The 27,120-nt window shown below is 35.8% G+C and overlaps 2 protein-coding genes across 5 annotated transcripts in view; both read left to right on the top strand.

Annotated features, from left to right (window-relative positions):
• HSF5 (heat shock transcription factor 5) overlaps positions 1-5,033 on the top strand; it is a 37,917-nt gene extending 32,884 nt beyond the window's left edge. Inside the window, exon 6 of the mRNA XM_069067376.1 lies at positions 4,963-5,033. Within this exon, the coding sequence (XP_068923477.1) occupies positions 4,963-5,033 (71 nt within the window). The remainder of the gene's footprint in view (positions 1-4,962) is intronic.
• Positions 5,034-9,606: 4,573 nt separating this feature from the next.
• Positions 9,607-27,120, top strand: part of RNF43 (ring finger protein 43) — a 95,037-nt gene continuing 77,523 nt past the window's right edge. The window contains exons 1-2 of one of the 4 annotated variants that reach the window (XM_069067418.1): positions 9,607-10,048; positions 11,858-12,043. In XM_069067418.1, coding sequence (XP_068923519.1) covers positions 12,038-12,043 — 6 coding nt within the window. In that variant the 5' untranslated portion in view covers positions 9,607-10,048; positions 11,858-12,037. Of the gene's footprint in view, positions 12,044-27,120 lie in introns of all 4 variants that reach the window. The other 3 variants (XM_069067417.1, XM_069067416.1, XM_069067415.1) reach the window with 3 other exon arrangements.

Genomic DNA, 27,120 nt, shown 5'->3' on the forward strand with positions numbered 1-27,120 from the left:
CCTATTCTCATTATACTCTATTTTCCTGACTTGGAGGGGAAAAGATGTACCAGAAGATTTAAGTCCCAGCACTCCAAATTGGACAGTTTTCTTTAATAAGGTACAAATTGTGGATCCCTTTGGTGAAGCAAAATGGGTTAGTGGCTAGTAAACTAGAAGTTGGGAAACATGGGTTCAAATCCCAGTTCTGTCACTCATTTGCTGTGATACTTGGTCATGTCTATTAACTTTTCTGTGTCTAAAGTTTGGCTATATTTAATATTGGGATAATAGCTCCCTAAACTTGACCTACTTTGCATGGATGTTGTTAATATGTCTTTGAAAACCTTTTGAAAGAAAAACACCATATGAATACATGACGTAGTTATTGTTACCATCCAAAATCACAACCATTTATGAGTAGAAACACTACCAAAATTTGATTTTTGATTCAGTATTGGGAGAAACTCAGATATAGCCATAACACATACATATACTTGACCTAAATAATATAATGTCTATAGTGCCAAGAAAATAAAAAGTCATTTCACAAAGTTGGGGATATCAAATTGGAATACAGTGTATGTGTGTGTGTGTGTATATATGTGTATATGTATATACATATACATTATCTTTTTATGTTTTAGAATGTATTATTATTAGCAGTAGTATTATGAATAATAAATGGGTTATAGACAGAGTAGCAGCACTGGTTTGTTTGTTTTTTTTCAGATGTACAAGTCTTATGTTGACCCTTAGTAAATAGTGAATACTTTCCTAAAGTGATTGCTCTGGTCAGATTCACACTTAACAGTTTGGTGCCATAGAAGGACCCAGGAGAGTTGAAAAGTTTTTGGCCTCAAGGGGGCAGCAATACTTTAATACCTCTTCCTCTGAGTGAGTGAGGCTGGCGGGGTGCCATCCTCTTTCACCTCAGTTCCTTCTTGTGCTGGATGGGAGGACTGGTTCTTCTCAGTGGTATCATCTGAGTAAAGATTGAAATTTATTTTCTCTGTTTTTATTTCTTTTTTTCCCCCTTTGTCCCATAGTCTTTGCTCCGTAAAGTCTTTCTCCCCCAACTATTTTGTACTAAAGATACTTTTCCTCTTGAATATGGAAGGGACATTGGGGGAATCTTAAAAAATATTTTATTCTTTTGAAAAAAAATTTTAGAGTGGTTTTTGAGTAATTTTCTTATTTTTATTACACTAAAATGTGTGTGGAATTAGACTATTTCTTCTTTCTCTATATTTTGTAAAACATTCATTTCATAATTCTTTTTCCCATAGTAATTGTTTATGGCTGATTTTCTTGTGAGAGCTCTTGTGATTATTTGTTGTTATGTGGTGTCACTCTTCTGTTCAGGCTATTTAGACTGTGGGAGTCAGGGCTGATACTTCTCAGTGGAAGGTATTTTTTCCTTCATCTTTGCTGTTTGTGTTATTTCTCTTTTAGTAGGAAAAGATAACTGTGTTTATAGTATTGTGTGTGTGTGTGTTTATAGAATTAAAACTTTTGATGGAACTACCTAGGTTTTTTTTCCACTTGATCATGCCACTTTAGTGGACTTGTAGAAAACCCTTCCCCTTAGTTTTTGATCTTTACAACTCTGACCATCTGTGGCCAGAACATCCCTTTGGAAAGAATAGGTGCTCAGAGAGTGAGGCAAACTCAAATTAGATTGGCATTCAGATTATTAGAGTGGGTTACTACATGTTTATACCTTTTTAGAAATTGAGGCCCTAAGGTTTATTGTTGAGAAGAGTGAAGTATAGTCTTCTTAAAGCTGTGACCAGAATATCATTGTCACTGGCGAGGAGCTCAAATCCTTCAGAAGAGTTCAGCCATCATTGTAACAGTGCTTCTACTTGTGAGTAAAATGAAGGCTTGAACTAAATGATCTTTATGATACCTTTTAGCTTCAATATTCTGTTAAGTCTATGACTCTCATATCAGTACCATTGGTATTACTTAATATTCTAATATTCTGTTGAGTATTACTATTATATTCTAAATTTAACAGACCATTTTGGTAACTAAAGTGCTTTGAGTATTTGCTTCTTCTCTATTCATTTTGGCATATCTTGTCCTTGCTTTAATCTCTCATAGAATCATAGCAATTTAAAATTGGAAGAAACTCTAGAGATCATTTGGTTCAACCCCTTCATTTTAAAAATGCAGAAATTCCCTACTCTAGAGAATGACTCACCCCAAATCATTCAGCTCTCCTGATTCCAAGTCCAGTGCTTTTTTCTCCCTCACTGTGCTGCTTCCCTAAGTGTCATCTTGAGCCCCCTCCTTTTTTAAGCTAAGGCACTTCATGTTGGGCATTTTGCAAGATCCAGAAGCCAGTAGGCATTTATTAAATGCATATTACTACATGCTAGTACTTTTGAGATGTGTTTTATTAGAAGTAATATCACTGATACCCAGATATTATCAGCATGTATTATACCTAGAGAAACATTGGGGCATACCTCCAATTTAATTCAACATTTTTTGAGGACCTGGTATGTGCATGCAAAGTGCTATAATAAATAAAAATAGATATGACATTTTCTGTCCTGAAGTCTTGACAGGTGTCCAATATAAGAAAACATGAAATGTATCCAGAAAACCAAGAAGAAGAGCAAATTAGGCACTGCATTTTGCTTCAACATAGCTTTAACAACTTGGACTATACTCAAATATGCAATTTATGGCCTGAATGGAAACTATGCAGCTTCATGTTCCATTGGAATTTTTAATTTCATAGACAAAGAAAACTGAATGTCAAAGGCAAAGCCCAAATTACTCTTTAAAGAAAGGAATCCCCATTTTTGGTTCTTGGATTGTGGCTGAAATTTCATTAAGCTAATGGTCAGAATAGCTGACATCGTAGAAGGATGTTGTCAATACTCCAATACAAAACCTTTCATGTTTTTAACTAACTTAACTACTATGTCACCTAAACTCTTCTCTTCTGTGATAAACATGCAGATTTTCCTTCCAAATATACTTGAGAATATTCACTTGGTATTATAGCACTAGCTATACTTTATTATTATATATTTATAGGTCACCTTGGGCTTGCAAACTTCCTGACTGGCAGTTTTGTTAACAAAGGAACCTTATTGTAATAAAACTATCGTTTCTGTATTACTTTCTAGCAGTTTTCTTTTTAATAGAAGCTATGTGCTGAGTGCTAAAGGGCCACTTCAAGCCCCATTCATTAGAGTTAGCAGTGCTTATTGCTGCAAGTTTCTGATCCACTTCTTTGCACTAAGTCTGCTGCATTTGTGTACATGGTCTTTACCTTGTCTCTGTTAAACATCTCCCCTCTGACTCTGCCTTCAAAGCAGGATGATATTTACTCCAGAACTTCTTTTAAGGCATAAAGTGGCCCAGTGACCTTTTGCTTTAAATTTCTTTAGTATATTATATCACAGTATTGTTAATCCTTCTCTTTTTGACAAGGAACTGAGGTAGTTAGAGAATGACCATTGGCTCTTAACAGATGTTTCAAGAAGAGCAACATTTGACTTTGCTTCTTAACTAGATAGTCCTTTCTTCCAGTTCCTACTTCCCAGTAATGTGATGAAGATTATTTAGACATATCTTTTATGCACTTTGAGCTACTTGAAGAAAGATGTTATGTGAATACAAGATGTTGTTGTTACCATTATTATTGTTGTTATTATTCAGGATGTATTGAAGTCACCCGTAAGTATTGTAAATTGATGACTCATTCCCCTTCTGCAAGATGCTGTTGTGGGTAAGTAGATTGTTCTCTAAGGGTAGCTAAGACTGAACCTGAGAGGATGAATGAGCATCAGATCATAGGGACCCATCTTATGCTAAATGTGACAAAGATAAGGTGCTGCTTTATATGTACCCTAGAGTCCTGCCAAAGGTGGTAGCAAAATTCTACTTTTAATCAGTTTGCTTGCCAGCATGTTTTCTGAGAACACACTATCATTCTAATGAGACTTCACAAAATTGGTATCAGAAAATCCCTTTGTTTCAGTTGGTCAAAAATTATAAAGACCTCATGTAGTCTTTCTCAGTAGACATCAGTTTTATTAGGACAAGCTGTGAAGCACAGATCATTTTTACAAGTTGATCCATGAAGTGAACTGGTAGGACTAAATGGTGGGGCAAGGGTGTGTTGTTGGTCATAGTGCCCAATCTCTGCTCAATTTCTGCTCATGCTTCTCAATAGGTAGATTTTTCCAAATGTGTCACTCTTATAAAAAGGCCATGATTTGGCTTTGTGTTATGAAACCAGTTCCTACGTCAAGAGCTCTTTGCTGTCTGCTCAGTGCCCCTTACTACCTGGCTCTACCATCATTCTGCTTTACTTTGCTCCAGTCTTCATGCGTCATCCTTTCTCAATTGCCTCTGTAAAAGATGTGCTTTCTCTTTTAAAGATAGTGTAAATAAGCTCTCCCTGTAGTTCTTAAATGTCCACAAGTGGGGATCTTCCGGAGTCAGTTGTCTTTGGAGGAAAAGTAGTAGTTACTTATTTTTAAACTTTTTCCACACTGCACCTTCTCCTTTTCTAGCATCAAGGAAATAGGATTTCATTTGTGGGGGCCTATTCCACACTGAACTGTATGTTGCTTTCTCTTACCACTTCTCACTCATAAGAAGGTAGCTGAGGTGAAAGAGGCTTGTCCACATCATCAAAAGGAGAGGTATTTTAAATTCTGATGGTCCCTTTTGGCCAACAGGTTGCTTAGTAGTGTTTATGTCCTCCAGGGCTGTAGGGTCTCCCCATTATTGAGAATCTGATGGAGCAATATAATTTTTGGAGAGCCAATATTACAGGTAAGACATTTCATTTTGATTCTGTACATTCCTGCCCCTTTATGCTCCCCATAGAAGTACAGATGCAGAATGTCTCATTCTTCTTGCCTTGAGAATATGATTCTGTACAGAACTGAGAATTGGGCTTTGTGTCTGAGTGGCAGAAAGTGAGTTATCATTCTTCTCTCTTTTTAGATCTCCATCTGCTGGTGGATGTGGCTTGCAAGCAGGAGCACTTTCCAAAGGAGGAAGAATTAAAAGAGTGAGGAATGGATGACAAATGTGACATTGTGCACTAGCTGTTGGCTAGTTTCCTGGAGTCAGGCTGGCCTTGCACATGACACACAGTTGGGAATTTTTTCAGTTGTGTTAAGAAAAAAAAATTTTTTGTTCATTGTGAATTTTATTGGGAATTGGTCACTTTGGTATTTATTACATCTGTTCAGTTCGAATTCTTTACCTTGACAAGCTATAAAACATCTAGTGGTCAGATTATTTAGCTACCCAGATCCCTTACAAATGGAAAGCCCTGGCTGTCTGTTACAATCAGGAAGCCTCTAAAAACTGCCTACAACCATGGTACTGGAGAACATTTTTTTTGGTGCTGATTTGTCATCTTGCTACTCCAGTTTGCTGTGAATTGTAGTCAGCACAACTCTACTGAGGAGGTCAGTCTATCTGTTTGAAGTCACAGTGTGGCCTTTTTAAAGAGGACTGTGTGAGAAGCAAAGGCATGTAAGGTCACGAGATCACAGGTCTGAAATGGGTCAGGGATTCCAGGGAAGCAGCTCTGGGAAAGAGCTAATTTTCTAAGTGATTAACCAGGAAATACTCTTACTTCCTAACCCAGAATTCTGTTTCAACAGCAAGGCGTCTGGACCTAGGACCATCCATCATGCTTAACAGCCGCTGATTCCTTTACATTAATGGAAGCATTCTTCCATTTTCATTTTTTCCTTTGATTTTAATGATATATTATCATAAATGGTAAGAAAAATGGTTCCTGTAATATACTGCTTATTTAGATGTCTTCTAAAGAAAAGTATTTAACTTGTTTAATATATTGTATTTATAAATGCTAGTAGATTTAAGGGTTTAATGGCTATGTATTTGTATTAATATTGAAAGATAGAAGGATAAAGGATGCATGTGTAATATTTCTATTCTGATGAGAGATTGTACAGTATATGAGCAAAGCAGCATTGATATGTAAAAAAATACTTTGCTTATTCAGATATATATGTGTATGTGTGTATCTATCTATATATACATATAATATGTAGTAAATTTTAATCTTTATCTGTAGAAAATACAGTAACCAAACTTTGAGTCACTGGAGAGAACTGGTTGGCAGTTATTTAGCAGAAGCTATGCCTCCTATGTTTTTTTCTAGATTACATCTTGGTTTCATCTTCTGAGAGAGTTCTGGGTGATGGGACAGACTATAAGGTCTTTGTTTTAGCCCTCTTCAGGGTTCTGAACTTGAGCAGTTGGATTGTGGGGCTAGTTTTGAGGTTTATCTCCCTAGGGGATGTATTCTTGGCTGCTCATTCTCTGTGGTTAACTCCCCTCCCTGAAAACAAAATAAAACAAACACCATCTCTGTTAGAAGCTTTCAGATTTCAAACCTTTAAAATAGGCTAGATGTACCTTCTTGAATTATGCCTCAGTTTGCCTAGTGAGTACCTGAAAACATGAAACTCATTTTTAAAAAAAGATACATAATGACATGGCAGGTATATTCTGCCAGCTATGTGGGTATCCTGAATTAATTTCTGAGATCCCACTGTTTACAAGGGTTGATTAAAAACCTTGGAACTGTTATGGAAACCAAGCTTTCTGGAAAAGGATCAACTCTACAGTGACTTCAGCCAGTCCAGCTGTGAAAGTAGGTCCTTAAGGGTGAACTACCCATCTAATCGGGCTAGGAGGTGTCCATATGATGGGCATTTGCCCTTGTTGGCAAGGCTCAAAGAATAAATGAGTTGTTGAGGCCCCATCCAGTTTGCCTTTGGCAGACTATGTAAAGAGAGACCCCACTGGCAAATAAAGGAACTTTGCTTTTCCTTTGGTATGTTGCAAAGCTGATATTACTGTACAGGTGATGCTCCTTCCCTTAATCTTGCTTTCTCAGATCTGTACATTGAAAGAGGTGATATCTTTTTGGAAACATGAGCCAAGCAGGAGCCTTGGCATAGATTTAGATTTGGTGGTTTTAAAAGGCTTAATTAAGGAAATGCCATTATCAGCTTTCCAAATTTTTTATATATGAACACAACAAAGGCCAAGGAGCTGGATCTCCTGCCATACTCACATGCATGGTACGTATCAGCTAAAGCTATCCTTATTGACTTGGGGAAAAAATGGCAAAAGATAAAATAGTTTCTACATGAAACTAGTAGTGCATGGCACATGCTAACAAGGCTCCTGACTTGCACCTCAGTATTTCAGCACCTTAAGCACCGATGTATTTCAGTCAACAATAAAGTGAGTGTTCCAACTAGACACATTGTCTTTTTGTTTTCTTATCATGGTGATGTATACTTTGATTTTTTTCTATATAAAACTATCATGATGTACATAATCATAATAGGAAAGTCAGAAGGGAATGTACTTTTAAAAGCAAATTTCTTTTTAAAAACTGACATATAAATATCTCCCTCCACCCACCCCATTTGTATTTGAACAGAGGTGAGTACTTAATCTTCATTTTACAGATGAGGTCAGAGAGATCAAGTCACTTGCTTAATTTAACCTCCATATTAAAGTACTTCAGTATAGTGTCGCTAGCTCCTGAAGAGTATTCAAAATTTTGACTGAATTTATAGAGCCAGCCATCTCACTTGATAATTCTGATTGTTACCCTCCATTTTTATGCTGACTTCAGTACAGCATATTGATTTGACGATTTTTATATGCACCCCTCTGATTTCAGCTTAAGCATCTTTGTGAGAGGGCACCCTTTATTTTTTCTAATGCTTTATAGTATTTCGTGGCCTTCCTGTCAAATGTTGAAAATTTAAAAATTTCTGATGGAGGTTAGGAATTTGGACAAGTGTGTATGTTAAATCGTAGGTTTTGATCTCTTTTTAATTTCCTTGCATGTTTCAGGATAGATGGGGATAGAATCTGTTAGTAGTTAGTCTTTTATTTAGTCTCTCTGAAGATATCTCATTTTTTGAGCATGTCCATCAGAGCTGTGATAATTCATATTTTTTTTCTTGCAATTGCACTATTGCAGAACATAGACAAAATACAAATAGATAGCTCTTAAGAAATATGAAAATTCTTTCCTGGTAAAATAATCAGTTCTGTCCTGTAGAAAAGGATGATAGAAAAAATATATTGTATGCTATACCCTCAAAGTCTGGACAAAAAAGATAGCATGCTAAAGTTAAAAAAAAAATGTTTCTGAAAGTTCTATTCTTGGTACTCCTGGTCTAAAATCCTGAAACCATTCTCAGGAGGAGGGTTATAAAGAAGCAAATGTCTAAGATGAACACTCATTTAACACTCAATTTAATCAGTCAGGCAACAAGCATTTATTAAGAACCTTCTATGGGTCAGGTACTGTACTGGGTGCTAGGAATATGAAGATATTAAAAAATATAGCTAGCATTTATGTAGCACTTTAAGGTTTACAAAGCACTTTACAAATATCTCATTTTAACCTCACAACCACTCTGGGAGGTACTATTACAATTATTATATTAATAGTATATAGTATAATATTTTACTATTATTATTATACCCATATTTATGGTTATTTAGTCTTGTCTAACTCTTTATGACCCCTTTTGAGGTTCTCTTGGCAAAGATACTGGAATGGTTTGCCATTTCCTTCTCTAGTGGATTAAGGCAAACCGGTTGTGACTTACCCAGGGTCACATAGCTAGTGAATGTCTGAGGTAAAATTTGAACTTAGGGCTTCCTAACTTCAATTCCAGCACTCTGCCCAACTTGCCATCTAGCTGCCCTTGAAAATTGATTATACTTGGAATGGAAAATGGTTAACCACACCCAAATAATTCAGTATGACTTCTTGGCAAACCTTACACACAGAATCCTAGCAACACTGATTACTAAGTAGGTACAATATGTTTTCCATTACTGCTAATGACAAACTTATAAGATAGGCCATAGTTTACAAGTGAAAGAATGTTCAGAGAGCATTAATGATTAGCTGAGCATTATATCTCTCATTGCCATTGCTCTTCTTGCTGAGCATGTCTTAGCCCTTTTCTTGGATTCATCACATCACAACTCACAGACTCTTGAAATCTTATGTTGAGGTCATAGGTCTGACCTCCCAGGGATGTCAGAAGAGAGTAACAGTTGAATTCCAGACCTCTGACATCAACCTGACCTGAAAGCTCCTTGCAGGAGCAGTTTAGAAAAGAGTTAACTGAGTCTAAATTAGCCAGAAGAAAATCTGTGCATGAAATGGACAGAGCCCTTCCCAGGGTTGTAGACATAAGGGTGCAATAAATCAGTAAATGCTATAGCAAGGAGTCACTTTAAATCTGATTTTAGACCATTTGTAGGCACTACAACAAGGAAGCAGGAGAAATCCCTTTGAGCTCAGATTTATAAAACCTCATTTCCTTTATCTTCTCTGGCTTTGCATTTTATTTTCTTTGTATTTCCTCATACCACCATCATTGCTCTATTAGGTACACATTTTGCTTTGATGTTTCTGTGAGTGATCCTGATTTACATGATGTAGCGTGCTTAAATGAAGGTATCCATTTGTATTGAATGCAATTAGTCAGTGGCTCAATAGAGGGAGTAGAAGAGCAGAGAGAGAGAGAGAGAGAGAGAGAGATTTTGAGACTGACTGACTATGTGCATGCCAGCTGGGAAAAGGAGGGGTGGTTGCTTCTTACTGCTCCACCCTCACTTTGTGTCAGCAGGTAGAGAGAGTGATTGCAGTCCCAGGGGAGGGAGTCAGAGAGTTAGTACAAACCACAGGCTTCCTCTAGGGATTTGATCCAGAATTGCTTTTCTGGAAGGGAAGCACTCGATTCCTACCGAACTTTCCAAATCCACTCCATGATTCAGAGTTACTGCTCCCTCTGGGATTTTTTTTTGCTTTTGATAGTGATATCAGCCTGCTCTGGGTGAATTTTTGCTGGTGTGTTTACTACTTTGCCTTCTTCCTCTCAAGATTTTTTGCTCCTCGGGGAAAAGAGGGACTTTTGTCTGGAAAAGAATTTTCAGAAATGATTTTGGATTGTCTAAGTGCTTTAAAGTTCCTGGGGACATTAGCTTTCAGACTGGAGTAAGTTTTTTCCTTTGATCTGGTTGGGATTATTTTTTTAAGCTGTGGAATTTCACTCGTATTTTACCTGCCTAGTGCTGGGCTCTCCGCAGTTTGTAGAGTAAGAAAGTGGAAGAATGGTTAAGCTGTTGAAACATATTTTGTGAACAGGATCTATAAAAAAATAATTGCATTTGTTTCACCCTGTGGATTCCTGTGGGCCCGACAGCACAACAGGTTTGCAGATTTCTTTTAAAATTACTCTTTTTCTCTGCCTCATCAAAAGGCTTTACTTTAACAGTTTCATGTTTTACTACTGATTTACTTGGCTTTTCAGCCTTTAATGGAAATTTTGAGATTTTTAACTTGACCTCCAAATGCAGTGAATGTATCTAGGAGGTGAATTTTTATTTATTTGGGGTGTATCTTTTTAATTTTTATTTATATTTGTATAAAGCAAAGGTCTGAATTTTCACAAATCTATGGAACTAACATCATATATAAATCAATATCATTCAGGCCCACTTTTGCTTTTCCTGGGTGTTCTGCTGAGAACCTGTGACTAACCTCCCCATTCCTCCCTCCCTCCTCCCCAAGGAATTTGAAAACGTGTTGGGAATAGTCTTTTGTTTCTCTTATGAATTTAGGGAATTATAGATCATAAGATCAGCATTTTAAAATAGTTTCCAAAAGTATCTAATTACATGATAATGCCCTTGGAGTTTCAGCTGGAAAATGAAGCTGAGTTCTCCAAGACAGTGAGAATAACAGGGAAGACAATGTGAATTTGAATTGGAGGATAAAATAAAACCAACCATTTCAAATACATGTCCAGATATCAAAGTTATGATTAATCAGTATTATCCTACAAAATGTGACTCCATTTAAAATGACAACGAATTATAATGACAAATTTTAGTGCAGAACGAAAAAAAAGCTAACAAGATGTCAGTTTCCTAAGAAGTATGCAAGTTCAATGGAACTAGAAATATAGATACCCTGAATATTATTTAATATAGAGAAACATTCTAGTAAGTACCCTTTGTAGCATCTTTAGGCATCCCTCAGGTAGGACTTGAAGAATTATTTTGTTGTTCTCCATGCCAACACCTTACCCTCCTCTTGTTAACTGGATTTTTTGTGGAAACTTTATGCCTTGGAAAGGGTCATCCCTAAGCTGGATTCTTTTACTGTCACTTGATACATGAATTTTGGTGCTGATTTTTGTCTTTCTTACTTTATGGAATTTGGCTGTAGGTGGCTTAGCACCTTCATGCATGTGGAAGTCTAAAAACCAGGTACTGTTAGTCTAACAAAATTCAAAAACAGGCATTTCTTAGGTCCCTGCCATGTACTAGTTACTGTACTAGGCCTGAGTGATACAAACACCCCAAAAAAATCCCAGTCTGCCTTCAGGGTTCTTGTATTCCACTGGTGAAATTCAGTTGTTAAGTAAAGTTGGAAAATCCAAAGAGAAGTGATCTCTTTATTAGGTAGAATGAAGATGGGAGAAATTGTGACACCTTCAGAAAAAGTGATTGATGGTGCCTCTCTCCTCTGCTCCATCAAGAATGCCACCTGGTTTGGGGAATTTAAAGAAAGGAAGGGCTTGAAGGACTTTGTATTTTTTGAAATTGCAGTATAAACTGTTGTTTCCACTATTTGCCTGGAGCCAGGAACCTTCTTTAAATATTAGCTGGCAGGATTGGGAGATACCTTCCTGATCAGTATGTGTGGACAAAGTGTTTTGCTGCAGCTGGTAGCATGAGTGGTGGCCACCAGCTGCAGCTGGCTGCCCTCTGGCCCTGGCTGCTGATGGCTACCCTGCAGGCAGGCCTTGGACATACAGGGCTGGTACTCGCAGCAGCAGTGGAGTCCGAACGATCTGCAGAGCAGAAAGCTGTTATCAGAGTGATTCCTTTGAAAGTGGACCCCACAGGAAGATTGAACCTCACATTGGAAGGCGTGTTTGCTGGTGTTGCTGAGATTACTCCAGCTGAAGGAAAACTGATGCAGGTAAGGAGAATTTTATTGTATCTTAACCATCTGTTTGAAATATACATTTCTCCATTAACCTCTGAAATTAGTTTCTTCTCTTAAGAAAGTTCACATTTGTATTTCTTAGGAGTATGCTTATCTTACTTCAAGGAGCCAAAGTGTAAGATCTCACTTTTAAACTGATTTACTTTTAAGTATGGCATTCCATTGAATTTCAAGTTTAAGAAACTTCTTTGTGATTGATTATAACTGTACTGTGTCTAAATAGGTAAATTAAAATTGGGGCTTCATTTGAACTGATCTGAGAATATCACTTTGTGCCATATTTAAAGTGAGCTCTTAAAAGGAAGATTTAATGTTTTGGACACCATCTTGAAATTCTGTGATATATCTATGATAATTTTATATCATTTTTTGGTTGCTTTTAGAATTCAGTCAGGTTTAAATGAAGTATGGAATAGCGAAAAAAAAAAACCCCACTGGATTTGCAATCATGAGACCTAAGTTTGATCTTTTATCTTCCTATTATGTGACTTTGGGCAAGTCAATTGCTCTGGGTCTCATTTTCCTCATCTATAAAATGAGAGGTGTAAATGGTCTCTAATTTCCTTTCTAGCCTTATATCTTATGATCCTGTTTTTGCTTGATTGTACTGTACAGGTGGCACATTTGTAGCTATTTGTTTGACCTTATAGCATGTGTGGCATATTATTAATAAACCTGCTATTGGAGATTGTTATTTCATTGCTTCCTTACCAACATGGACCTACGGTATCTATCTACACAAGGATTTTTTAGAGCATTGACTTTGGTGTTAGATTCAAAAGCCTGGCTTGGCTACTTACTTATGTGACTATGGGAAAGTTACTGAAACTCTTTGGGCCTCTCACCTCATTTTTAAAATGAGGGGGTTGGATTTGATGGCTTTTAAATCCAGGACCATGTGAAAGTCAGTGGCCTTCTCATATCTGGCCATATTAAATAAAGTTAGTTCAGACATACAGTTCCTTAGGCAAGTCTGTGAGATTTAACTATCACTAATTCCTAGCCTGTTCTTTATGTGTCACATTTATGCACTGAACTGGGGCTATTCTGCAGACCAATTGCTCAAATCCCACAGTGGAGACTGAGCCTAGAGGACTTGTCCCTTTTTTAATGTGTCCCTTCAGACACAAAAGTATTTTGCTATTGATTTATTCATTTTGTTAAAGGATACCCATTGCTGTAGCTTCTGGGTACAAATATGGTAAAAACAACAGCAACAAAAAAAAGGCAGCATTTACTTTTAAGTGTCTGTCATTATCTCCTTCAGTATACAATCTTGGTTTGTTTTTTTAAAAAGGCATATTATGAGTGAACCACTGATTTGAATGGACTTTTAAGTTTTGAGTGGTACTCTGAGAAAGGTAAGGAAATGAAAACAAAACCAGACCAAACTGGTGGTCCTGAAACTAGTACAGATTGTCTGAGGGAGAAGTAGTACTGTGTACCATGAAACTATAGAGAATCAAAAGGGGAAGGGAATGAATGTGGGAAAAGCTTCTCTATTTTTCTGTATGAAAAATGTGTAATTCATATATGTAGATTTCTGTCTAAGAGATTATTTTTAATTTAACCTTAGTTTTATTCTTTGTGATCAAATAGTTGGAACTAGTAATGTGATCTTGAAATTGCAAAGTAACTGGCCAGCTTTGTGGCCATAATTAGGAACATAAAATTTTCTTCTTGTCCCTGGCTAGGGCTTAGTTGATACTCCTGAAGCATGAGGTTTGAGCTCCATTTTAATTTTTGTTCTAGGCATTTTCACTATAGAGGCATATCTTTTTGTGTCTGAACCTTTTGGGAGCCTTACTAAGCTTTTTGTGTTAGTAATGTCCTGTGGCAGCATGTTCCATGGGTTAATTATATGTTGCACAAAATAGTTTCCTTTTTTCCTGTTTTAAGTTTGTTGTCTTTTATTATGATGCTTGCATGTCTGTTTATATAATAGGGTAAATAAGGAACTCCAACAACATTCTCTGTGCTATTTATCATTATCATTATTATTATTGTCTGGATGTGGGGAACTTCTGGTTAGAGAATTCCTCCCAAGGCAGATACATCTGTTCTGGAGCTTATACTTTTTATCTAGTTAGTTACCTGGGGCACTTAGACTTTGTGACTTGTCCAGGGTCACACAGCCAGTATGTGTCATAGGCAGGACTTGAACCCAGGTTATCTCGGCTCTTAAGACCAAGGTCAGCCTCTTATCCTATGCCAGGCTGCCTCTCAGTGCCATTAAGGCAACATTTATCAGGTGTATATTTAGTCTCATCTTTTTCCCTTTGGTCTAGGTCTTACTAATTTTAAAAATTGACTTTGAACTTAGTGAATCACTTTAAACAGATACTTTGGTTTTAAATGCCCTTTCTTTTATTTCCCCAGAAGAAATTGTATTTTATATAGTTATTTACCTAGCCTTTCTGACTGTGTATTCTGGTCTGGACTAAATAATTTTGTATTGTTGATAAGTTTTAGTCCCTCGTTACCTTTTCCCTACACATACACTACTTATAAGTCATTAATAGAGTTATATTAAGTTCTAATACTGACCCCTAGGACCTCATTCCCCACATTCATTAGTGTTGCCCATTCTCTTTTTTTTTTTGAAAGTCTAAGTAAATTATATCCATCAGTTCTCCATTATCCATTTTTTGGTTAACTCTTTCAAAGAAATATTAACAGGTCAGGGAGAGAAATGACTTACCCTTTTGGAAGCTATGCTATTTGGTCCTTATCAGATTACCCTGCAACTCAGGTTTACTCACCTGTGGTTTAACCAAAGTTGAAGTCCTGTTTATGTTTCCTGAGGTTGTGTTTTGTGGCAATTTCGCTTTTTCAGTGTCTCAGAGTCATAAATCTAAGGTTAGTCTTTGATTTTAGAGAAATCAGCTATCTTGGATGCTTGGAGTCAGAAAGACCTGAGTTCTTCAATGACACTGTGTGATCATGGTCAAGTCATTTGACCTCCCTGAATTTCAATTTCTTAATAACTGTAGTACCTATTTTATAGGGTTTTTGTGAGGCTCAAATGCAATAATGTCTCTAAAGCACTTTGCACACTTTAACATCAACTCTCTTCACCCTTTCAACTGAGGTCCTCATCTTATAGTTTAGCAAGAAAATCAAGGCCATTTGCTAAGATCTTGCTTTTCTTCTCATTTTAAAATCCATGTCATCATCCCTCACTATCTTCTCCTTTGCTGTTATCTCAGAGGAATAGTTAGCCTTTCATCTCACCAGGATCAACTCTTGCATGTGCCAGTAGTCTTGTCCTATCTGATCCAAAGTATCATCCCAACTGTCATCCCCTCTTCTAAGTTTTCAGTTTCTCCCCATCTACCAATTCCTTCCTTAATGCTTACAAATATACCCAGGGCTCCCCTGTCTTTAAAATGTCTCCCCAAAAGAGATTCTATTTTTTTTTGTCTTTTTGGAGGGGGGAAGGCAGGACAGTTGGGGTTAAGGGACTTGCCCAAGGTCACACAGCTAGTAAATCTCAGGCGTTTGAGACTGGATTTGAACTCAGGCTCTCCTGACTCCAGGGCTGGTACTCTATTCATCCACTTTTTTCTCCTATCATTCTTTATCTCTCTGACCTTTCTCAGTCAAGTTCCTCAAAATATCTGACTCCATTCATTCATTGCCTCTTTTCCTCTTCTAAACCCTTTGCAGCCTCCCTTCTGACCTCATCACTCAACCAAAAACTACTCTCTCCAAAGCAACTTATTATCTGTCTTATTTGCCGAATTTAGTGGCCTTTTCTCAATCCTCATCAGTACTCCCTGACCTTTCTGCAGCACATGACATTACTAACCACTTTCTCCTTGAGATATTTTCTCCTTTCTGAATTTTTGTGACATTATTCTCTCTTGATTCTCCTCCCATCTGTTGTATTAACCGTTTCTGGCCTCCTTTTTTGTGTCCTTGTCCGTGTCAACAATCACTGTGGGTATAGCCCAAGTCCCTCTCTTGCATTTTCTTCTATTTTCTCTCTTGGTAACCTTGGCAATTTCTATGGATTCAGTTATCATTTCTATGTAGATAACTCCCAGGTATATACATATATCTATCTCTATCTCTATCTCTATCTCTATCCATATACAGCCCTAATCATCTGTTCCGAGTTAGTCATACATACATCACTAACTGCCTTGCCTGTTGGATATTTCAAACAAGATACCTCAAAGACATCTCAAAACCAGCATGTCCAAAATCTTCCTCCCTTCCTGTATAACTTAGCCCTTTTCTAACTTCCCTGTTGCCATAGAGGTCACTTCCATTCTTCCAGTCACCTGGGTTTGTAGCTTCAATATCATCCTTGACTTCTTATTTCACCCCTCATTAAACTGTCAGTTGCCAAATCTTTTTCATTCTATCTTAATAACATCTCTCTCTCCTTCCCCTTCTCACTACTCATACAGCTACTATTACTACCTTTGTTCAGGCTCTCATCCTTCCTGCCCTGGACTATTGCAATAACTTCCTTATTGGTCTCTCTGTCCTCTAATCTCTTCCCCTACTCCAGCCTATCCTCTAAAAAACGGCCAAAGTGATTTTCCTGAATTGTAGGTATGATCCTATCACCTCCAAACTCAAAATCCAGAGGCTCCCAATGTGTTACTAAGTTACTTTTCTAGCCTTCTTCTGTGGTACTCTACTTCCTGTACTATGTGGTCTAGCCATACTGGTCTACTTGCTTTTCCTCAGACGCACAACATAGCATGTCTTGTCTCCATACCTTTCCACCAGCTTATCTTTCATGCCTGGAATGTTATCCTTCTCATCGCAGTGTTCTTATCTTAGTTTCCTTCATAACAAAACCCGGTACCTTTTTCTTTATGAGGCCTCTCCTGGTTCCCCCAGCTGTTAGTGCCTTACCCTTCAAGGTTAGCTTGTATCTGCTTGTATTTTGTACATTCTTATATCGATACATGTTCTTTCCTTTAGAATGTAAACTCCTGGAGCTCAGGGACTTTTGCTTTTGTTTTTGTATGTCCAGAACCTAGGATTGTACCTGACTCGTAGAAGGTGTTTAATAAATGTTTGTTAGATTGAAATGCTTATTGTTTTCTCCCTACATTATGGATTTACCCCTCTCTCCTTTAAGATTAATTGCACTCCCTAATCATTCACTATTTTTTTTAGCTCATATGTAGGTTGGTACCTGCCACAGTGGGAAAGAAATGGAAATTGTTGAGTTTTGTTATAAGATTAAGGAGCCCAAGATACAGTTTTGAAAAATGTACTCTGATCAGATTTTTACCATGTCTTCCCAAATTGTGGATTTCTGGCCACTAGTTTTGAAAAGTGTATGCTTTAAGGATAAGGTAAGGAAGCACTGGTTTATCACCTTGACTTTTTAAAACACAAGTTTTTATTGATATTTACTATTTCTTACATCACCATAATTATCCCAAAGAATCTTTTCCCTTTTCCTTTCCAGAGAGCAATCCCATATAACAAATAGTATTTGTTAGGGAGGGGAAAAAAAGTCAGCACAGTTTATTGATACATTGGAAAAAGTCATAAAACATGTACAGTGTGTAACACCTGCAGACCTCTCTCACCTCTACCAAAGGGTAGATTGGGGGTATCTTCTAATATCTCTTTGAGTTCTACTTGATTTCTACAATTTTGTTTCATTTACTTTTAATTTATTACTTTGTAATTCTTTCTGCTTATATTATTATAGTTAACTATGTATACTGTTTTCTTGGCTCTACTGACTTCACTCTGTACCAGATCATTAAATCTTTTTACACTTTTGGATCTTCATCACACACATCATTTTGTGCAGCACACTTATATTCCATTACATTCCTGTACCACAATTTGTTTAGCTGTTTCCCAGTGGTTAGGCATCTGTTTTGTTTCTAATTCTTAGCTGCTGCAAAAAGTGCTGCTATGACTATTTTGAATATATGGGGACTTTTCTTCTTAGTGATGACTTCCTTGGGTTATTATAAACTCAGTAATGAAGTCTTTGGTTCAGAGGGTATGAACTACAATTTTAGTCTCTAGATTTGCATAGTTCCAGATTGCTTTCTAGCATTGTTATGCCATTTTGCAGCTTCACCAACAATGTATTAGTGTATCTATCCTTCTACAAACCCTCCAACATTGTTGTCATTTTTTTTTAAAAGCAATTGGGGTTAAGTAACTTGCTCAAGGTTACACGGCCAGTTATTTCTGGGTGTGGTGCTAAGTATCTGAGCCTGGATTTGATCCCCAGGTCATCCCGACACTGAAACCGGTGCTCTTACTTATTGAGCCACCTGGCCGCCCCTATCAGTTTTCAGGGTATGAGGTGCAACCTCAGAGTTGTTCTGCTTTGCATTTTTCTTATTATTAGTGATATAGAACTTTTTTTATGTGGTTATAAATACTTTGCAGTTTTTCGAGAAATATTTGTTCATATCCTTAGACTATCCATTGTGAAATGACTTTTAGTCTAATATATTTGTTGTTTATATATCTTGGATACTAATATAACTCTTATTTGAGAAATTTGATCAAAGATTTTTTGCCATTCAACCACTTCCCTCATCCTGGATGCAGAAACTTTTCTGTTTCATATAATCACAAAGTCATCTGTTTTATCTTTTGTACTGCCTCCTGCTAAATTGTGTAGGGTTAAGAATACTTCTCCTAGTCATACCTGTGAGAGATACATGACTTATTTCTCTTTGAATTTTTTTAATAGTATGATCTGTAATATTAAGGCCATGCATTTATTGTGGAATATGATGTAAGGTGTTGGTCTAAGCCAAATTTTTACCAGATTGCTTACCAGTTTTCCCAGCAGTTTTTATCAAATAAGGAGATTTTTTTCCCCAGTTAATTTTATGTTTTCCACTTTATCAAACACTGGGTTATTGAGTTCTTTGATTTCTGAATCTTCCTTACCTAGTTCGTTCCATTAATCTATCTATTTAACCAATACCAGATGGTTTAAATGACTGCTGCTTTATGATATAGTTTTAGGTATAGAAATGCTAATTCCCTCTTTATCCATACTACTTTTTATCATTTCCCTTGACATTGTGAATCTTGTATTTTTTCCAAATGAATTTTGTCATAATTTTATCAAGTTCTGTAAAGTATCCCCTTGGTAGTTTGAATAATGTACCATGAAGAGTATAAATTAAATTTGGTAGAATTGTCATTTTTATTATATTGGTATGGCCTAGTGAGGACAATGAATATTCCTCTAGCTATTTAGGTTATTTATTTCTTTGAGAAACACTTTGTAATTGAATCTATATAGGTCTTTTGTGTGTTTTGGGAGGTTGATACCCAGATATTTTATATTATATTGTGGTTATTTAGAATGGAATTTCCTTTTCTATTATTGTTTCTTCTGTTTTGTTATTGTTATATAGAAATGCTGTTGATTTTTGAGGATATTTTATAGCCTGCAACTTTGCTAAAGTTATTAATTATCTCAGTAATTTGTTGATTCCCTAGGATTTCCTGAACCATCATATCATCAGCAAACAGGGCTAGTTTTTTCTCCTCTTTACCTATCTTTATTCCTGTATTTTTTTTTCTTTTTCATCTTATTGCTGTTACTAGCTTTTCTGGCACTGTATCAAAAAACAGTGAGGGAGAGTGCATATCCTTGCTTCAGTCTTGTATTTATTGGGAGACATACTGGTGTATTCCCATTGTATATGGTATTTGCTTTTGGTTTTAGATCCTTTCTATGATATTTTTTAAAGGTCCCTCTTTGTAGAGTTGTGGTTTTTTTTTTTTAAGCATAAAAGAGTGTTACACTTTATCAAAGATTTTTTCTGCATTTATTGATAATCATGTGGTTTGTGATGGTTTTTTTTTAATTTGATGAATAATGGTGATTGTTTTCCTAGTGTTGAATCATCCTTGTAATGCTGGTATAAATCCCTCTTGGTCATTAATGAATGATTTCTTGGATAAATCACCGTAGCCTATTTTGATAGGATTTTATTTAAAATTTTTGAGTCAATGTTCATTAATTATATTGACATAGTATTCTTTCCATGTTTTATCTTTCTCTGATTTAGTTATTAGGATTATAGTTATCTCATAAAAGGTAGTGTGCTTTCTCAGTTTTTGAAAATAATTTGTGAAGTATTAAGTTTTAACTGTTTTTTAAAAAGTTTAATAGAATTTTTCTGTGAATTTTTTTTTTGTTCCTTTATTGGAGTACATATTTCTTTTGAGATTGGGCTTTTTAAAAGATCTCCATCTAGGCTTCAGATAGTTTGGGTATTTTATATTTTTGAGCATATTCCTCTCCAAATTTCCAAAATTTATATATTTTGAGGGTATAAAAAGATTTTATATATTTTGAGGGTATATTCTATTGTAATAGAACAAAACTTCTGTTTTGCTAGTATATAATTCTGCATAATATGGTCTTATTTTTATTTCTTTTGGTTTTGCTGTGATTTCATCTTCTTAACTGCTATTTTATTGTTTTGATTTTCTTCTCTCTTTTTATTTATTTATTTAATTTAAAAAATTTTTTCTTTGCCTTTTTTTTTTGGAGGGCAGTTGGGGTTAAGTAACTTGCCCAAGGTTACAAGGCTAATTTTTTTGTGTGGGTGTTACAGAACCAAACTCCAGTCCTCCTGACTCCAGGGCCGGGGCTTTACTCACTGCTCCTCTGCTCTCTTTTTAATCAGATTAACTAAGGGTTTGTCAATTTTATTAGTTTTTTTTCAAAAAACCAGCTTTTAGTTTTATGTTTGATTTCTCTGGACAGAACCAGGAGCAATGAGTAGAAATAGAAAGGGGAGAATTTGGACTTGATAGCAGAAAAACCTTTCTAACAGTTAAAGTTGTTCAAAAGCCTCAGGAGGTGGTTGTATTATCCTCATTAGAGGTCTTCAAGCAGAGGCTGGATAAGTATGTTATATTTATTGAGTATATTATAGCAGGCACTTTTTTCCCCTGTATGGGTTAGCCTAGGGGTGGGGAACTGTAATGTTAATGGGATTTAAGATCTTTCCTGCCCATTAATAGGCTTCACATTCAGAGCTTCCTGACTGCTCAGATATAAAGACTTTTGATCCAGGGTATATGTAAAGTATATAGTTGATTCAGGCAGTCAGAGCCCTGTCTGTTGGTCTTTATTTCTCTGCTTGTATTTTCTCTGTTTATGTTTTCTCTGAAATTCATGGTGCTGACTTTTCCCCTGAACTAGTGAATACAATTAGAAAAGACTGTTGGCCCTGTAAAGAGCAGTCTTTCCTAGTAAAGCAGATCTAAGAACCTGTACTAGTCGCCATCCTGGGTATGCCAGTGTGGTTGCCACTACAGGAACAGTCCTCTAGGAGCTCAAATACAGTCTTTTGACTGAATCCACACTTCACAGAACTAATCCTTTTATTATTATTTCCCCACCTGTGCTCCTGAGGTCCCTTAAATTCTAGAGTTATATGATTCTATGGAATACTAAAAACAGGAGTTTATATTTTATCCTAGAAACAATCTGGAGCTTACTTTAGTGAGTAAGAGAGATAAAAACTTATAAGAATATCAATTTGGCAGTTATATAAAGGACAGGTTGTAAAAAAGCAGACTAAATGGAGGGGCACCAATTGGGGGCTATTAAAATAGTCCACTTGAGAGGTGATGAGAGCTTGAACTAAGGCAGGGTATGAGTGACCATCAGGGACAGGTGGTATGATGGTTATTATAGATACTGAATCAGGAGAACTTGGCAACTGATTGAATAGAAACAAGGAAAACTTATGTGAGGTTGAAGAGTTAAGGATGATTCCTAGATTGTGAACCTGGGTGACTGGAAATATGGTGGTACCCTCAACAGAGATAGGGACGTTAAAAAGAAGCACATTTTTTTTAAATTAAGCAATTGGGGTTAAGTAACTTGCTCAAGGTTACACGGCGAAAGAAGCACATATTTAGTGGAAAAGATGATTTCCATTTTGGACAGGTTAAGTTTGAGATATCTATAGGACATCCAGGTGGATCTGTCCAGGAGGTAAATAGTGATGATAGATGGGAACTTAGGAGAGAGAGAGGAGGGCTGGATAAGCAGAATGGAAGTTATTTACATAGAGATGATATTTAAACCAACAGGCATTGATACAGAGAAAAGACAACATATAAAATTTCTTGGAATTTCAATTCAGGCAAGAAATTCAGATCCTTAGGTTACTTGAAAAAAAGGTTATGATAGAAACAAGATCTACTGAGATTGTTGCTATGTGGATTACATTAATTTTTACTTAAAAGACACAGAAACCAGCCTTGGGATTTAAATGACTCAGAGGACTAAGGTTCAAACCACTGACATAGATTTCTTATTGTATAAGTATAAAAGCCCAATGCATGAGAAGCCAGGGACAGATACCTCAGGCTTGACATACACTGCTCACCATGCAGGCGTGCTACCATGGCAAAAGCAGGGACAGGGAAGATACACCCAACTAAAACAATCTTATATCCTTGCTAAATATTCTTTCTGTTCTTGTTAAAGTAAATTTCTTTCTGTTGAATGTTAGATGATATATGAGCGGTTTTTTTTATTCCTTCAAAAAAAATACTATTAAATGGTTTGTTGTTTATTTTCCTGTTTTCTTTTTTTTTACCTGCACTAAGCTCCTCCCCCTCCTTCAGGATTATCCAGTAACAGCCTTAAGACCATTTAAATGGTGAATGGTCCTCTATACAGCACTTTTTTTTAATTTTATGTTTATTTTTAGTTTACAGCATTCATTTTGACAAGATTTTGAGTTACAGATTTTCTCCCCGTCTTTCCCCTACACACCACCCCAAAACAGTAATCCCATTGAATACCCCCTCCCCCAATCTGCTCTCTCCTATATCCTTCCCCATCCCCCCTCCATCTTCCAGTAGGGCAAGATGGATCTCCATACCCCAGTGCCTGTATATCTTATTTCCCAGTTACATGTAGTAATAATAATAATAATAATTTTAAAAAACATGTGATTTTAATTCTTTCCTTTCTTCCCTAATCACCCACCCCTACTGGGAAAACAAACAATTCAATGTAGGTTGTACATGTGTAGTTATGCAAAACATTCCCATAGTGGATATATTGTGAGAGACTGACTATATTTCCCTCCATTCTATCCTGCCTCTCACTTTTTCCACTTTCTACCTTGACCCTGTCCCTGATCAAAAGTGTGTGCTTCTAACTACCCTCTCCCCTCAATCTGCCTTCCCTTCCATCATCCCCACTCTTATCCCCATTCCCTCCTACTTTCCTGTAGGGTAAGATACCCAATTTAGTGTGTATGTTATTCCCTCCCCAAACCAAATTCAATGAGAGTAAGGTTGACCCATTCCCTTTTGCCTTCCTGTCCTTTCCCTCCATTGTAACAGTTTTCCCTTACCTCTTTTATATGAGATAATTTACCCTATTTTTGTCTCTCCCTAACTCCTCTTGTTATATTCTTCTCTAACCTCTTAATTTTATTTTTTAAATATCATCCCTTCCTATTCAGTTGATCCTGTGCCCTCTGTCTATGAATACCTGTACAAATATATGCAAACACTCACATATGTATTCATATGTACGTATACCCTCCTATATAGGCATATATGTATACACACATATATACATATATATACACACATTTATATTCCCTTCAACTATCCTCATACTGAGAAAAGTTTCATAATGTAGGAAGTTTCCATGTAGGAATGTAAATAGTTCAACTCTGATAAGTTCCTTATGATTTCTTTTCCCTGTTTACCTTCTCATGCTTCTCTTCCTTCTTGTATCTGAATGTCAGATTTTCTATTTCACTCTGGTTTTTTTCATCAAGAATGCTTGAAAGTCCTCTATTTCATTGAATGACCATATTTTCTCCTTAAGAATTATATTCAGTTTTGCTGGGTAGGTGATTCTTGGTTTTAATCCTAGCTCCTTTGACCTTTGAAATATCATATTCCAAGCCCTTTGATCCCTTAATGTAGAAGCTTCTAGATCTTGAGTTATCCTGATTGTGTTTCCACAATATTAAAATCGTTTCTTCTTGGTTGCTTGTAATATTTTCTCCTTGATCTGGGAACTCTGGAACCTGACTATAATATTCCTAGGAGTTTTCTTTTTGGGATCTTTTTCAAGAGGTAATCAGTGAATTCTTTCAATTTCTATTTTGCCCTGTGGTTCTAAAATATGAGGGCAATTTTCTTTGAGAATTTCTTGAAGGATGATTTCTAGGTTCTTTTTTTTTTATCATGGCTTCCAGGTTGTCCAATAATTTTTAAATGATCTCTCCTGGATTTATTTTCCAGGTCAACGGTTTTTACAACAAGATATTTCACATTGCCTTCTATTTTTTAATTTGTCTGTATCTGTTTGATAGTATTTTGATTTCTCATAAAGTCATTAGCTTCCATTTGCTCCAATCCAAGTCTGAAGGAATTATTCCCTTTAGTGGGCTTTTGAAATTCTTTTTCCATGTGGCAAATTCAGCGGCATTCTTCTCCTCATTGCCTTTTTAAGCCTCTTTTGCCATTTGAGTTAGTCTATTTTTTAAGGTGTTATTTTCTTCAATCAGGTTGTTGACTTGCTTTTCATGATTTTCTTGCATCATTCTCATTTCTCATCTTAATTTTTCCTCTACTTCTCTTACTTGATTTTCAAAATCCTTGAGCTTCTCCATGACCTCTAACCAGTTCATATTTTTCTTGGAAGCTTTTGGTGTAGTCGTTCTGAGTTCATTGTCTTCCTCCTGTTCCATGCTTTGATACTTTGTCCCCAAAATAGAAATTTAAATTCAGATTGCTATGCTTGCTTTGCTTGCTCATGTTGCCACTCAGTTACTTGACTTTTGACCTCTTTGCTACAGTAGAACTCTGTTATGCACCAAGTCATATAAAATGAAATCCAGAATGGCATTCTGCCTATCTCCAGTACAATTAGAATTGTGTCATTTTAGAGCTGGAAGGGAAACATTATTTCTGATAACTCGTTCATCCCTCTGAAGCATGAGGAAACTGAAACCCACAGGGTTTAAATAACTTGTACAAGATCATATTTGTAGTTTGTGGCAAAACCCAGGTTATTCTGATTCTTAGTTCTGTTCTCATTTCACTATACCACAATGCCTTTCTACTGACATTTAATTTAAAAGGTCTCATTTCTACTCTGAGTTATGAATCAGGTAGAAATAAGAAAGGATAAGTGAGTGTTCAATTACAGAAAAACTTCAGGAGTGTGCATAGATATCAAATAAATGGAAACTTTTCTAAGGCCATAAACTGCTACTGTCCTAACACTAAATTATTTAAGCTACTCTTACAGAGATCTGCAGCCTTGATCAACAAGTCATTTGGGAGTCTAAGAAAATCAGATGCACAGTTATACTGTGGTGATAGTTAAAGAAAAAGTGGCTTTTGATACACTATCCTTAACCATTATAAATATTCTACCCTGCAGCTGTTTTATATTCAACCATCCTGTCTTAAAATTTTTATGAAAGGATTGGCTAGGTAGTGCAGTGAAGAGAGCACCAGCCCTGGAGTCAGGAGAACCTGAATTCAAATCTGGACTCACTTAACACTTACTAGCCATGTGACCTTGGACAAGTCACTTAATCCCAATTGCCCAGTCCTCCCCCCTCCCCCCCAAAAAAAGATTTTATGAAAAAAACTAGGTAGGAGAATATAACAATATATCATAAAGATTATATATATTTTGACCAAGTGGGATTTATACCAGGAAGGTAGAGATGATTTAATAAAAGGAAAACTTAACATAATTGACTATATTAATAACAAAAGAAACAAAACTATCAATGTGATATATGTTAATAGATTTAGAAAAAGCTTGATAAAATACAACACTCATTCCTATTGAACCCTTGAAAGTGCATAGATAAAATGGATTTTTTCCCCTTAAAATGATAAGAAGTATCTGCCTAAAACTATTAGCAAGCATTATTTGTAATGGGGCTAAAATAGAAGCCTTCCCAGTACGATCAGGAGGGAAACAAGGATGACCATTGTCACCAGTTTTATTTAGTATTGTATTGGAAATGCTAAAAATAGCAATAAGAGAAGAAAAAAGAAATTTGAAGAAATTAGAATGGTCAATGAGGTAATAAAACTTTCTCTTTTTGCAAACAATATGATGATATACTTGAAAAATATTAAAGATTCAACAAAAAAGTTAATGGAAACAATAATTTTAGCCAAGTAGCAGGATATAAAATAAACCCACATAAATCATCAGTATTTCTACATATCACCAACAAAACTTTGCAAGAAGAGATAATTTATTTAAAATAATTGTAGACAGTATAAAATACCTGGGAGCATACCCACCAAAAAAACCTCAGGAACTGCATGAATATAATTATAAAACACTTCTTATACAAATAAAGTCAGCCTTAAATAAATGAAGAAATATTAATTCTTCGTAGTTAGGCAGAACCAATATAATAAAAATGACAATTTTACCCAAACTAATCTACTTATTTAATGTCATTCCAATTAAGTTACTAAAAATCATTTTATTGAGTTAGAAAAAATAATAAAATTCATTTGGAAGAACAATAATGTTGTTCTTTATACATAAAAGGAAGTAATGAAAAATTATTAATAATTTTATTATTAAAGTTATTATTAATTAATAATTTTATTAATATTTAATAATTAAATAATAATTATTAATAAGTAAAAATTATATATGAGAGAAGTAATGAAAAAATGTAAAGGAATGGAGGTTTAGCATTAGCAGATCTTAAACTAGTAATTATGAAAACTATTTGGTACTGGCTAAGAAATTGAAAGGTAGATTAGTGGAATAGTAGACATACTACACAGTAACAAATAATTATAATAATCTTGTGTTTGACAAATGTAAAAATTTAAGCTTTTGGGATAATAATTCATTATTTGGTAAAAATTGTTGAGAAAACTGGGAAACTTTCTGGCAGAAGTTGGGCATAGACCTATATGTAACAACATTTACGAAGATGAGGTCAAAATGGGCATATGGCCTAGAATATAAAGAGAGATATAATAAGAAAATTAGAAGAATATGGAGCATATTATCTATCAGACTTATG

Source organism: Petaurus breviceps, unplaced genomic scaffold, assembly GCF_028583685.1.
Source record: "Petaurus breviceps papuanus isolate PSGF00001 unplaced genomic scaffold, PetGlider_PUasm1.0 90750, whole genome shotgun sequence".
NCBI classification, from domain to species: domain Eukaryota; kingdom Metazoa; phylum Chordata; class Mammalia; order Diprotodontia; family Petauridae; genus Petaurus; species Petaurus breviceps.